At 40.8% G+C, this 15,003-nt stretch overlaps 1 protein-coding gene across 1 annotated transcript; it reads right to left on the bottom strand.

Annotated features, from left to right (window-relative positions):
- Positions 1 to 2,464: 2,464 nt before the first annotated feature.
- On the bottom strand, positions 2,465 to 14,759 carry LOC139718122 (uncharacterized). Its single transcript, XM_071629607.1, has 4 exons — positions 14,615 to 14,759; positions 8,581 to 8,739; positions 6,626 to 6,788; positions 2,465 to 4,613 (listed from the first exon to the last, which is right to left on the bottom strand). Exons 1-4 carry the CDS (start codon positions 14,757 to 14,759, stop codon positions 4,076 to 4,078), a joined length of 1,005 nt encoding a protein of 334 aa, XP_071485708.1. The 3' UTR covers positions 2,465 to 4,075.
- Positions 14,760 to 15,003: the final 244 nt, after the last annotated feature.

The following is a 15,003-nucleotide window of genomic DNA, read 5'->3' as shown; positions in this document are numbered from 1 at the left end:
CTGCCCTCACTGTGACTTGAAAAATGATTTGATATCATTGTGCAGTATGTTATATGTGTACATAAACACCCAGCCAGAATATGGATAAAGAAAAGAAAAGAAAAATTACCAAGATATTATATTGAAGTGATGAAAACATACAAATTTGATCTACACTACAATCTGACCATGACAGATTGATGTCTTTTACTCTATGAAAAAAATATGAAAAACAATGACAAAGCCATATTAAAAAGAAACCACCAAAAATATGAGTTCATATCATGTCTCTTTATTTTTAGATCATTTGGTACAGCCAACTGCTTTTCCTTGGTTTCACGTCAGCATTTCCAATCGCATTTGAAGCTACTTTAATAATGCAAATGATGATTATAATCCTTTGTCCTTGTTTACAATCTTAAGGCACATACCAACAAACAAACAAACACACACACACACATACACACATACACACACACACAATATGCAAAAAACAACAACAAACAAAGTTTTGAAGTGCCACATCACAAAAAAAAGGGGGGGAGGATTACTACACAGCTGCAATAAAACAAATCAACAGTTTCTGCCTTCCATGGCATATTCCAGCCAACTTCTTGTGTGAGAGTAATCATTTGTGAAAAAAATAGAAGTATCTGTTCCATAGCACATATAACACATCAAATAACGCAAATTCTGATTGACTTCTGGTATTCTATAAAGCACAACGCATCTGTGCAGACATGTGTACCTTGTATATATGGCCTTCTTCTCCATGTACAGAAATATGTGAAATACCACAAATGACACAAAAATAATGTGCAACAATACACAAAACGAGAATCACTGAACCTTTCAGTATGCTCCAACCATGACTATGGCCATGGTTAGTGCCATTGTGATATGAAATGAATTCTATATCATCAAAGCATTTCACTTTGATTTGAATCCCATTCTTTCTTTGTTTGGGAAGGGAGAGAGGAAATAAGATTGGAAAGAAGTATAATATTCACGTATGAGTGTGTTTCTACTGAACACCTTGTTTCAATTTGAAAAACCGCAAATGTTTCTGAGCAAGACATACGCGGTAATGCGGGGTGAGGCGCGGAAACTTACAAAATGTGGTGCATCAGGGAGTCACATGTTAAAAGATCAGACAGATGTGATGATCAATTTGAATAACGTGTTGAATCTCCGAGTACGAATTTGAGACTTTTGGTACACTGCACATTTCCTTACCCATTGTTTTTACTGGAAATCGTCCCTTGCACTAACCTAGCATCAACAAACTAAAAAGATGGATGACGGATCACCATGCATTACCTCGCATCATTCACTACCTGATGTGTTTCTACTGGGGAAATTTTAAGCTGATACCAACATTACCGTGATATTATTTTTTCATTTTTTTATTTTATTTATTATTATTATATTTTTTTTTAGTTCAGTAGAAGCCTGTTCTATGACACTACAAGAACTTCTGGTTGGGTGTTAGCAAAAGAGCCAATTAACAATTTAGATGTCTGAGGATTAACCAAAAAAAAAAAAAAATTAATTTCACCATACATTACTCACAAACTTCAAGAGCTGTCACTACCCAATGCTTCTGGCCATGTGTATGCTCTCTTGCTGATTCACTCATGTCATACTATAATTTATGGAAGTTTCCACACTTTAAGATTTCAACTGAAGAACAGTTGCTAGAACAATGAATTCATGATTTTATTTTGCTTTTGTTTTTTTTCCCTGCTTTAGATCGAGAGTCATCACTTGCATCAAGAAGCAAGAAGTGACTTAACAGCTCCATTAGTAAATTATGCAATTACATAATATAGGAATGAGACCATCCTCAGATTTTCATCGTTTTGCTTTATAGATGTGACTAAGTATAAACAAGATATTTTTGAAGAAAATATAAATATGACAATAAATACAAAGTAGCAGCAATCACACTAGTATGGCACAAATTTAGTGAAGAGTGTGAAAGTCCATAACTATATTGGATTTCTATCAAAATTTAAGTTAGTAACACAATCTATTAAAAGCAATCTTTTGCACATTATTTTCAGCAAAAATGATCAACCATGATTTGACTGTGAGAGAGCTACCTCACAATCACACCCGATGATTGTTTGGAGGAACTTTTTCCACCAGTGCACAAAAGTATGCACAAACTTGTGCTAAATATTTCATCCATCCTCTGTTTTCTCTTTAAAAGTGACTGCATCATGATAAGTGGTACAATTCTGGATTCCCTCATTCTGAAATAATGGTGCCATGGTTGGTTTTGATGTTCATGACTGGCATATTCTACAATGTGAAGTAGGCAGCGAAACCTTCTGTGCATGTATTAATCATAGGACCCTGTCAGTGTCTCTATCTCGTAACCACATTTCTGGGCAATAGCGCTTTGTGGTGAAAATGGGAATTCTAGTGTAGTGATCATAATATGACCAGGCCCGTGCAACTCCTTGCCTATCAGAATAGTTTCTTTCTGTAAGGCAGGAGCTTATTTGGATATGCACAGCAGTCAGAAGTTTAGCATCATCATACATTGCCATAGTCCAGCAACCCAAAAGCATCTTAAATGGAGTTCGTGAATGCAATCGCCTCCATCCATGTGTTACTTGGTAAACAGTTACACAGTTAAGATTCAAGACAAAATGATGTCCAAGTATGTGCCACTCCAAATTTGGATACATGTACAAATCGACTCATTGTTTATGATGACAAACACTGCAGGTGAAATCTTTAACCAACACGACAGTCAAAGTGGTAGCAATACTGTAAAAGTGGATATTTTCGAGTGACTAATTTTTCATGCTCAGCTGCGTAAGAAAAGTTTAGCGTGTTTTTAATTCTGCGGAATCAAGACATCAACTACTGGAACATATGGCAAGCAAATATATTTGTGTGCTTTTATTTTCGCGCTAACTTCTGGTTGCGCGAAATGCTCGAAAATTTCAACACTGTGAAAATTTCCATTTTTACAGTACACAAAATTAGCATATCAAGAATGACAAACATTCACTATGAATATTTCCACAAAGTAATGAATCAGAAGTGTGGAATCAATGGAAGAATGTGGAGCAAACACTTTATCAAATATGACCCTCAACATCTTTGAGCAGGGTGTGCATGAATAATCACTGTAATGTCTGAATAAAACATGCATTATTTCATCTCTTACAAATAACATGGATTCAGGTAGCAGAATCGAAGAGCACACAAATGAACAGAGAAAAGGAGGGGAACACACAAGGGCATTCAACCAAAATGGAGTTAGAGAGCAACCCTATCATGAATGTGTACGAACAATAAAGCTAAACAATTTGCGAGATGAACTAAAATCCAACATTCTGAAAGCAAAATGGCCACGATGATGTGATATAAAACTAGGATGAGTTGTCAGAAAGTGGAATGATCTGTTAAAACAACACAGGGAAAAAGACAGAAAAATAAATCATGCCATTAGATCATTGTTAGTGAAGCATCTTGGTTACATTTTCAGCGAATGGTTTTGTTTGATGACGAGCAGAAATATCAACACATGGCAAACTCCGAGAACTTTGTCTCTTAATCGTGTTTTAAACTCTGTGCAAACAGATCCCAATGGGTCAACTCTATTTTGTAATATTTGTACCTTGGAAGAGACGACATGGGGCTTTTGGTCGTCTTGATTGGTGGGGCATCGGAATGCTCGTTGCGTCCGCTCTAGAGATGGAAGGTAGTTTTGGCAGTCTTTGATTCGCTGTGGTTGCAGCAGCTAAGTCTAACCTTTGCCTCTCCATAAAGAAACAAAAATTGCAACCACATGTATTACGACATTGTCAGGCTTTGATGACATGCTTGCTCTACATGGCTGTGATGCGAAGATGTGGTAGTCTTGTCGTGATTTGCCAGTCAGCCTAAAACCTGAATTTATATATTTCAGCCGTTCCCCTTTCCTCCGTATTTCTGCCCTTTGGTTACACTTTATGCAGGTAACATCCTATGCATACAAAGTAAGGCCCACTGTTGCCGCAAAGGTTCTTCAACGATCAGAATATCTATCCCCATCACGGAGAAGAAGAGGAGCTCGGGAAATCTGCATGAGACTTCACCGTCCACTGAACTCCAGGTCGTGCAGAACGGACTGGATTTTGATTCTGGCAAGGGACTGTTGGTGCGGAGGCAGGCGTCTCATGGCCGGTGCCAGACTAACAAGAAAGTGCATGACTTCATCGAATCTCTCCGCCTCCTGATGGAGGGAGAAGGAATGGCTCGCGGGGGAGCTACTGGGCACTGGAGTCGAAGTGTTGTTTGGCAAGGTGGTCAGAGACGGTACACTGTCCAGATAGCTCAGGACACGCTCGTTGCCCATGTCCGTGCTGGGAACGCTGATGCTGGGAACACTGATGCTGGCGCCGCTGTGCTGGCCGTTGTTGAGGTGCTGCTGGTCGCTGCTGGTGTGGTGAGAGGACTGTTGGGAGACGTCCTCGTTGGAATCTTCCATGGCAGACCATCCCTGCAGGAGGTCGTCATCGTCATCCTCATCGTCGTCGTCCTCTTCCACTTTTGTGATATCGGTGATGGACAGCGAAGAGTCCTGGTCATGGACACCTTTGCTTTCTCCAGGATACGGGTAGCTTGGGGGTCTGCTTTGACAAGGGAAACAGAGACATGCCCAAAATGTGGTTTGGTTGCACATTCCATTTACTGTACCATGAATCACACCTTATGTAAAACAAACCTTGGTATGAGTATCAGTATGAGGGTACATTTCAAGGTTTATTGCTTAGACTCCAAAAACAAAAGTTCTGTCTAGACATTAGTCTACTTGACAGAAATGCTAATAAATACTTATTGTTTTACTCCAAACACATCTAAATAACACTGTCCATGCCATCACCTCCTAAGGCTACATAGCTGATCTTTTTTTCAATACAGTCCAACCACTCTTATCCAGACATGTCGCGACTGGCACTTAAGGAACTCGGCTGGATAAGGGAGACTCAATGCTTAAAGCATGCAGCTGCCTATTAACCTAGTGGTAGCTGCATGTAACCTATTGATAAATGCGGCCTGTAGTCCAGCTACGCTAGCGCTATCTATACAGTACTGGGCCTGGTGTTTGGCGCATTGCCATTGAGTAAAACTTGTGTGTGATTGTAAGTGTGTGTAAAGATTGTGAGTGTTAAAGGGGCATTTCAGACAATTTTCATAATTTCACATCATGTAGCACACAAATCAACAGCTCCATGTATAGATTTGTGAAATTTATTATGGTTCTCGAGCAGAGAAACAATACTTTGAAAAACCTTAAACAAATTATACTGAACAAGGACGACATAGAGGCTCACATATTTCAGAAATGCAGCAGTGTATTTCCATTACAATACTGCTTGCTTGCGAGTTCACCTGTGTATATCTACGCATGCCTTTTTCTTTTGTTCTGCTTCCTTGAGCCCCAAATCATGCATTCTTATGGTGACCTTGCCATGTCATCATCGTTGTTCATTGCAATTCGTTATAAATTTCAAAAATATTTTTATTCTTCATACCAATTATCATTAATTGTGAAACTCTGTCCTCAGTATAACTAATATATAGTTGTTCAAATGTACAAATCTGAAATCACCCGGAGGTCTCCTTTAATGTCAGTCATCGTCCAGCCAATGAACTCAAACCAATGGCAAGGGCAACATGAGGCGATGAGAATGAGAGGAGCATGTATCAATTTTGCGTGAACATGTCACTTCTTAGTTAGCTGGTCTGCGTTCAAAATTCTCTGATAATTTGCTCAATGAATGATCGCCCGTACCATGCTCTGACTTAATGAAACATTTTCTTTCCATGTTCTTGCAGTGACTTGGGAGTATAAGGTAGTGTATGTCTGAATGTATGTAATTTAGATGAAAATTTGATATGAATTTATGTTAATCATATCAATAATAATATGTATTTGAAATTACTTTGAGTAGGAATTTTGTTCGAGTTTGAAATCCCCCTCTTCCCAGTAATATAAGTTTGAAAAAAAAAAATCACGACAAGATCGCATCCAGATAATAGAGAGATTTGGATAAAGGGAGGCCGGATAAGAGAGGTTGGACTGTAGTGCCTTAAGCAAGAGAATTGAAATCACATAATGTAAATGAAAAACCAAAATAAGCATATCGGTATTTGGATTTATGCCACTTATTTTGACTGTCGTACGAAAGGATGGGATTAATTTCTTTAGTGAGAGTAAATCTGATAGTGAAATGTACATTAGAATTGATTGAAAGGCCATATCAAATCTCTACACATTATTTCACTTATTACTATGCACCCTCTTGCAGTTGAAAAACGATATCAAAGCTAAGTCAAAAACTCTTGAAAGTGTCAACATAAGAATGAATTGAATGCTGCAATGAATCTATAGGATAAAATAAACTTACTTTGCATTTCAAAAGTAAATCATTCCCCCCTCCCCCCCCCCCCCCCCCCCCCCCCCCCGCAGTATATCAGACAGAAATATCTACAGTTCTTGACAGTCATTTTGCTTTTTGTTTTTTTTTGCATGATATGTTTTGTACAATTATACTCTTTCTTGAAAATGAAAATGAAAATGAGTAGATGAATACATGCAACATTACTCTCAGTAACTTCACAATGTCTGGTTACTAACCTATTTTGCTTGCGAAGGTGCTTCTTCAAGAATCCCAAATAGTGTGTGAATCGGTACGGCTTGAGGGTCTTCCGATACCCGTTCATGCCATTGACGCGTATCTCCTTCTGCGTCTTGACGAAGCGATCGCGAATGCTCTTCCATCTGAGCTTGCAATACTCCGCTGAGAAGGAAGAAAATGAATAGGCAGGTATTAAGTGACTGACAATGGTCACCATAAATTTCCTGATTAAGCTGAGAGATTAATGAAAGATATGAAGACAAAGACACAACCATACACGAAGAACTAGCCTTTTTTTTTCTGGATGTGATGCTACCGACAGGAGAGGCCCCTCACTGTATCAAAATACTGTAAAACAAGAAAAGTTCGTGTGCATTCTAATTTTGTGAATTTCGCGAGGGACAAGATTCGCAAGGGACAAGATTCGCGAAATTAAAATGCATGTGAAAGTTCTTGTCTATATGCATTGAATGCCAGTGGCAAATTCGCGAAAATTTCATGCCGCGAGAAAGGCCGTCAGCTCCAATTTGCAAAAATTTCAAGCTGCGAATATATTATCTTTTACTGTAGTCTTTGCAATCGGGTACAATCAATAGGGTATCACTGATATACTCAAGAGTGATTTGAATGATCACTGTGATGTAAAAGTCACAATTGTTTATTTTTTCAATCACCTGAGCGGTGTTGTCATCATCACCTCAATATTTGAATGCATGACTGTCATTACACAGTGACCTTGAAAAATAAAGTAAATCAAATCTAATGGTGAAAGTGTCATCCAAATTTGAATCAAAATGTGAAAATTTGACAAGTTTAAAATTTCACAAAAAAGTACTGGTACTGTAGTTACGACTACATATGCAGAGTATGCGTTGATGATGTCATTGGGTGTGTTCGAGCGCTCTATAAAGCAAACCAAAGCGTACTGTGCCAGTTTTGGAGCGTTCAAGCGCTCTGTTGAGAAAGCGTACCTCATGAGCTATCTTTAGAAGAGGTCAAGCATTTTGTAGCAAAAGGGTCATTCACCTGGCGCCCTTGAACTACTTACAGCTGTCCCTAACAAAGAGAATGATGTCTTTGCATTGTGACGTATGTGCATGATACGCGCATGCTTTACAGCAAACTTTTGGTACGCTTTTGGAGCACATCGGGAAGTGGTCCACTTTTGGCTCGGTGCAGTACGGTACGGTACACTTTAGGAGCATTCGAGCGCTCCTCTGGTGCGGGTACGGTACAGTACAGTTCGCTTTAGGAGAGCGCTCGAACGCACCCATTGACTCACCACTTTCCCACTGGCTTACACACACACGAATCATGTTTTAGGGCAATCAATTAAATCTAGCACCCCATCTGCCAAGTAACAATGTCAGTCATCACTGTTTTGAAGGACCTACCTTATCTTTTCTTTTTCTCTCTCTAGATTTCATTTCAAAGAAGATAAGAATCTACTGATGACTTGTGTGCAGGTTGATGGAAGAATCCCAAGGTCATGATCGTATCAAATATAATTTCCATGTGAAGAGTTTGATCATAAAATGAGTTAACTCTTTTTTTTTTCAATTTGAGACAAGTGCAATTGAAGCTGCTAACAGACAAAGAAAATAATGAGAAAATGTATGATATTTTCATCATACCTTCAAGAAAATCCCTTGTTATGTCACAGGTGAGGTGTAAGTGGAAAGGTTTTACTTTGCTCTACATTATGATACACTAACTGTAAATTATATAAAGATGACACTTATCCTGCTCTACAATCAAACTTATCATAATATGTTTCTGTGAATAATGTCACTGCCTCAAGAGAACATCCAACATGCAAACTGTATAACTCCTCATCGCACGTCTGGTTTTTATGACACCTATAACAATCTGCATTTATTCTTTTTTTATCTTACCCAATCCACAGGAAACAAAACAAATTTGGGGTGTAATCGCATTTTAAATCGGTACTCACGGCACACGTCGATGTTCTGAGCTATCTGTTGCCACGTCTTCTCCTTCACAAGAGGATCCCTGTTGTGGGGATGCTGGGGGTTGTAAATGCACGGATGCCGCCGAACTTCATGGATGAGTCTAATGTCTGTCTCCCCCGTCCGTACGGCTGCACCGTCACCTTGGAAGCAACAAGACACGTAGATTCCGGCTAACATTTCATGAAAACGCTAAGAAATGCCGCTATAGTGACTGGTAAATGTATGCCTCCCACTATATCACATTTATTCTCGCAACAGGCCTGCAGTACATCTTGCCAATGTGAGATGACAGTTTCACACAAATGGCAAGTAATCACTATCTAGTAACTAGTAAATACTAATTCTCATAATATCACTTAGAGCCACTTTTAAAATATGGAAGAATTAGTGAAATTTTAGCATAATCAGTTGACCTTAGACCCCATGACCTAAATCATTCCCTCCAGAATCATTGTGCAGTAACAAATGTATACCACATTTTAAAAGTTATTTCCAAGGTATGGAGACTAGAAATGTCGCTATGGCGACTGATGCCTCCGCCATAATGCATGATTCTCCCAATAGGCATATAGTACAATGTCTTCACAATGTGTGATCCATGACAGTTTCACATAACTGGCAAAATATTGAAATGACAGGTTTGTCAGAAATGTCTTGAACTGGGTTTGCTTTAATTTTCTAAGAGTGCAGGTACACATATTTGGGGAATTGAGAATTTTTACTTGAATTCTGACAGACCTTTTTATAAGTTTATGCATTGAGTAATTTCCAAGGTATGAAGAAAGAGTGTAATGACGGTACAAAATGGATTTTTTTTTTTTTTTTTTTTTGGGGGGGGGGGGCATTGAAACCTGGCCTTTGACCCTTAACCTTTGACCTTTGACCTTCTGGCTGGAAATTTCCAAGAGAATCTCCATTAGGTAATGCATGTAATAAGTTTTGAAACTTAGAATGCAAGCATTGCATATACTAGTGTAATGAAATGAGGTTAGAGCACTGAAGTTGCTGTCTCTGGTACGTCTGGTTAGGACGTAGGGGGCGTGCGGTGACCCCATGACCGTATGAGTTTCGATGGGGGTCACGGGTCGCACGTGGTTATACTCTCGCTCGGGTAGAAGGAGCGAGGAGTGGTGAGCTGACGCTCGTCGGGGGCGGACGTGTCCGCGGAGTCCCCCCGTGGTTTTGTAGTGTATTGTACACTAAAGTCTTGTAACGCTGTGTGTATCGGCCATTCGTGCGGCGATACAGTGGTGCATCGTGTCAGGCGACTGGTCCTGACGGGTAGCCGGATTGGCGAGTACGGTAATAAAGTTCTTCTTCGCACGCACTTCGATTGTCATCTCGGTGAATTATTGATGCTTTCTCTACGTGATGATGCGATATGATGTGATCCTTGTGAGTCTGCGTGAGGTGTCCGCGAACTTACCCAAAAAAGATCCCACACAATAACTGGAGAAATCCGGTTATATTACATTGGTGGCAGCGGTGGGATGGGTTTCGTGGACCAGGTGACTGCTAAATCATGTTAATGTAAAATTGTTTTGCATTAATAAATTAGAGGAGAGAGGATTTATCCTGCAGTGCTATAGTAGTGCCCTCGTTACGAATGCCTACTATACTTTTCATTGCCTGCAGGGTGAGGCTGGATCAGTAAATACATCTTGCGTATATTTCGTCCTGCAGGTGAAAGACGCCTGCAGGTGAAAGACGCCTGCAGTTGAAGTTAAAAGGCTCCTGCAGGGGAAAGGCGCCTGCAGGGGAGGGCGCCTGCAGTGAAGGACGCCTGCAGGCGGAGGCGCCTAGCGCCTGCAGGGGAAAGGCGCCTGTGAGCGGAGGCGCCTGCAGGGGAAAGGCGCCTGCGAGCGAAGGCGCCTGCAGGGGAAAGGCGCTTGCCGGCGAAGGCGCCTGTATTGTTTTAGACTTTACGCAGCCTGGAGAAGATAAAGAGAGAATAGCGCCTGTCAAGAGGACCCTATAGCGCATGCAGTGTCAGCGGTGCCTTCAAATTGAATGCCCGGTATGCCTGCAAGTTCATCTGTCAATACCGACATCATGAAATTGAAGTCGTTTGAGAGGCAGAAGTCTACGCCGGAAGAAAATACAGTAGGACCCTACTCGTCAAAAAGAAATAGTAGCGCCTGTAGTGCCAGCGGTGCCTTCACATTGAATGCCTGCTATGCCTGCAGTGTCGTTAGTAGTGCCTTCAAATCGAATGCCTGCTATGCGTGCACATGCATGTTCTCACGATCAGACCGAAACTCTGTTCCTGGTGCATTTTAATGCAATTCTGCGTTGCTACACATCATGACAACGGAAATGACAAGGTCCGTTCCTGGTTGTAGGAAGGTTGTCGGACGTGACCTGCCGAACACAAGAGAAAACATCGGAAAGAAAAGCTTTATGCACCTGGCTCGAATGAAACAGTGCTTTGGTGAGCCGTTGTTACAGTCTTTGATCGAGGTTGGTGGAGGTATTGATGCTCCTTTACAGGAGCCGGATCGTCATGTCCTCGTGGCACCATTCACCTCGGAAGTTCCTCAACGAAGCTGCAGACGTTCGACCAGAGTCTGACCCTATCGATTTGCACACCGGCAAAGATGAATCCATTTCTCCGACGTTTTCCATACTGATCTCCGGCGCAATCAACCAAGGAAGCGAAACTCTCCTCAGCGATGCGATGACTCGTATCAGGGATGCTGGGTAGAGCGCCAGGTGATTGTAGTGACTCGTGTACAGCCGCAACTTAATGTATATAATGTAGGAAACTGCGGGATCCCTGCAATAGGTGCACCATACCTGCAACGCCATGTGCTACTTCGACAGGTTGAACTAGCAGTGACATATTGTCATATCTGTCATGTGGTCTGCGAGATGACTTACGATAAGGATATCTGGTACACCAAGTGGGACGGCGCAAGGAATTCTCCGGAGATGCTATGGTTGGAGTGCAGGACGGGAACCCCTAGCGGAAGGCGCAACGACTTATGACGCTATCCAGTGTTCTATTTGTCTTTAAAATGTGGACTGCTATTAAGAGAGCTTTGTTTATTTTGTGTGTGTGTGTGTGTAAATACGTGTAAATACAATGTAAACTATCGGAAAAGCTATACTTTTGGAAGGTAACTTCTGCGTCTGTTTAAGCTAGGCGGGAGACAATGATGCATAGGCCTAGTGATAAATACCTCGCTTGTTCAGTAATGATGCGGTTTTCACATCTTTTTTTGTGTTTATTAAGTTATGTAAATATATTATGTAAATGCAAGTTGCGAACCAGTGTTTCGCGTATGTATGTCATACACTTGGTTGTTTTAGCGTGTAAGAATAGGTAAATGTGCTTACGCTAATCTGTGAAGTTTATGTAAAAATGTTGTTCTCGCGTTATTGTTTATGTTTCTGTTTGTGTGGGATACGGGATTGTAGTATCCGGTTTTGGTCATTTCATTGTTTATGTAAAGCCCGAGTTGCCCTAGTCAAGGGACTGACTAGTCTTAGGGAGGGGCTGTGTAATGAAATGAGGTTAGAGCACTGAAGTTGGTGTCTCTTGTACGTCTGGTTAGGACGTAGGGGGCGTGCGGTGACCCCATGACCGTATGAGTTTCGATGGGGGTCACGGGTCGCACGTGGTTATACTCTCGCTCGGGTAAAGGAGCGAGGAGTGGTGAGCTGACGCTCGTCGGGGGCGGACGTGTCCGCGGAGTCCCCCCGTGGTTTTGTAGTGTATTGTACACTAAAGTCTTGTAACGCTGTGTGTATCGGCCATTCGTGCGGCGATACAGTGGTGCATCGTGTCAGGCGACTGGTCCTGACGGGTAGCCGGATTGGCGAGTACGGTAATAAAGTTTCTTCTTTGCACGCACTTTTCTTGTTGCTTGTGAATTAATGATGTCGACTCGGCGTGATATGGAGATGCGGTCTGATCGCTTTGAGCGTGAGTGAAGTGTCCGCGAATATATACCCAGTAAAGATCCCACAGTAACTGGAGAAATCCGGTTATATTACATTAGTATATGAGGGAAATAGTAAAATTTTGAGGAGTTGACCTTGACCTTTGACCCCTGACTATTGACCCATGACCCCTAAATTCCCTAGATAATCCCTGCCAGTCAGTACATGCGTAAGTACCAAGTTCCACGAAGATACATTGAACCATTTGCGAGAAAAGTGATATTGCAACATTTTCACCTAACCTTTGACCTTTTACCTTATGACATGAAACTCTCTCTGGAGAATCTTTACACAGTAGTACATGTCCACACCAAGTTTCAAGAAAATACCTTTGGGCATTGCATAGATATGGGGGAAATTGCAACATTTGTAGCATTTGACTTTGACCTTTTGACCTTTGACCTTTGACCTCTTGCCAATGTCACTAAAATCATATCAACTAATTGTCCCATCATACATCATCCTTGGACCAAGTTTGGTGAAAGCTGCTTCATCCAGTTTTGAGTTATCATGTAAACAGATAAATTTTAGGATTTGACCTTGATCTTTGACCTTTGACCTCTGTCCGATTTCACTGAGAAACTAATCAAGTAATTGTCCCATCATACATCATCCTCCAACAAAGTTTGGTGAAATTTACTCCATCCAGTCTTGAGATATCGCGTAAACGGATACAATTTCATGATTTGACCGTGACCTTTGACCTTTGACCTTTAGCCGATTTCACCCAAAATCTAATGAAATTATTGCCCCATCATACTTCATACTTGGACCAAGTTTGGTAAAATTCCAGTAAATATTACTCAAGTTATCGCGTAAACGAAAGCGGACGGACGGACGTTCGGACGTACGGACGTACAGACGTACGGACGTACGGACGTACGTACGGACGTACGGACGGACGGACAACCCGAAAACATAATGCCTCCAGCACCACTTCGTGGCGGAGGCATAAAAATAGACTAATTTCTCCATTAAGTAATGCAATTTTAGCATTTCAACCAGACCTTTGACACTTGACCTTATGACCAAACATAGACACTGGTCATTGACCCCATGGCCCAACACTTTCTTCCTTGTGAAACAGACTATAATTTCCAGGGTTAAAAACTTTCAGAAACCTTATAAAAGTAGAACCTCCTACTGACTAATGATTTTACATGTTCATGATACTGGCTTTACCCCTAATCAGGCTGGGCATTTTTGGCTATGCCAAAACCGGAGGGGGGATTCCCCCCCCCCCCCCCCCCCAATCTCGTCCATCAGTGGTGCGATTGCGACAAAATTTGACATGCCTGTCACCCACATCGTAATCTACAAGATTGTGTCTTAAGATTTGTTTATATTATCAATGTCTAAAATTTTTCAATTAATCAATTATGCAAATTAAGCCCAAGATCTTATTTTAGCCCAATTAAAAGCATTGAGAGTCTAGTTTTTTAGTTATATGATCTGCTTTAACATACTCAACAATGGTACATAATAAAAACTTCAAGAAGTCATTTCAATTCTTATATAATTTATTGTTTTTGGAATTTCTTTTGTATTTCTCTTATTTTCAAATTTTGTTTTTCTTTGCTTTTCATTGAAAATTGTCACTGACCACTTTTCTACCATTACTGGCATTAATTAATCAATTGAAGTGATTAATAGTAAAAATAATCTGGTTTTTATGAATATCATGATGAAGCACTGTGTTCCATAGGAAATGTACACAAAATCACAAAGGGAGCTTCTTCTTCAATGAATTATGCCACCTAAGTATCCACACAGAAATATGATTTCAAAAAAGCAAAATTTCAATTGGTTTCTGATGTACCCCATGAAATTCAATTCTTTTAGGCCATGCCAACATTAAAAAAAAAAAAAAAAGTCTTCTCTTAAAAGTGTAACTGGTAACAAGAAACCACTGACTTGGACTATGGTTTTCATTCATATTGATGTGGCTGAAAAGACTACAAAAAAATAATTTTCCATATGAAACAGAGCATTAAACTATGGGATACAGCTCTATTCATCTCTGCAATGTAAGTTTTGTACCAATTTTGCAAGCTTTGTGAGAATACCCACTGTTGTTCTCTGCACTGTGGTCTGCTCTGGTCCTCCTCAGGACGGCACCATGAGCCTTTTGAGGGGACTCATCGCTGGCATCGGCTTGCTCCTCAGTGTTCAGCAATGTCACAGGTTTACGATCCTCGCATTCCTCATCAGACATCTTGTGCAGTCTGAAAAAAAAAAAGAGAGGAAAATTCAATCATCTTACCTCATGTCATCTGGGCCCCATTTCATAAAGAGTTTATTTGATGACAACTCTTTGCTGGAATGACTATTGTCATGGTAATGACAAGAATCCAGCTTCCTGATTGGCTGTTTGCTTTGGAAAGTTGTCATTCCAGCAAGAGTTGTCATCCTAACATCTTTTATGAAATGGGGCCCTGGTCCCACTGCCTTTTTTACGC

Source organism: Diadema antillarum, unplaced genomic scaffold, assembly GCF_040938485.1.
Source record: "Diadema antillarum isolate AM-2024a unplaced genomic scaffold, OU_Dant_1.0 scf00000089, whole genome shotgun sequence".
In the NCBI taxonomy this organism is placed as follows: domain Eukaryota; kingdom Metazoa; phylum Echinodermata; class Echinoidea; order Diadematoida; family Diadematidae; genus Diadema; species Diadema antillarum.
This window is presented reverse-complemented; position numbering and strand designations above follow the sequence as displayed.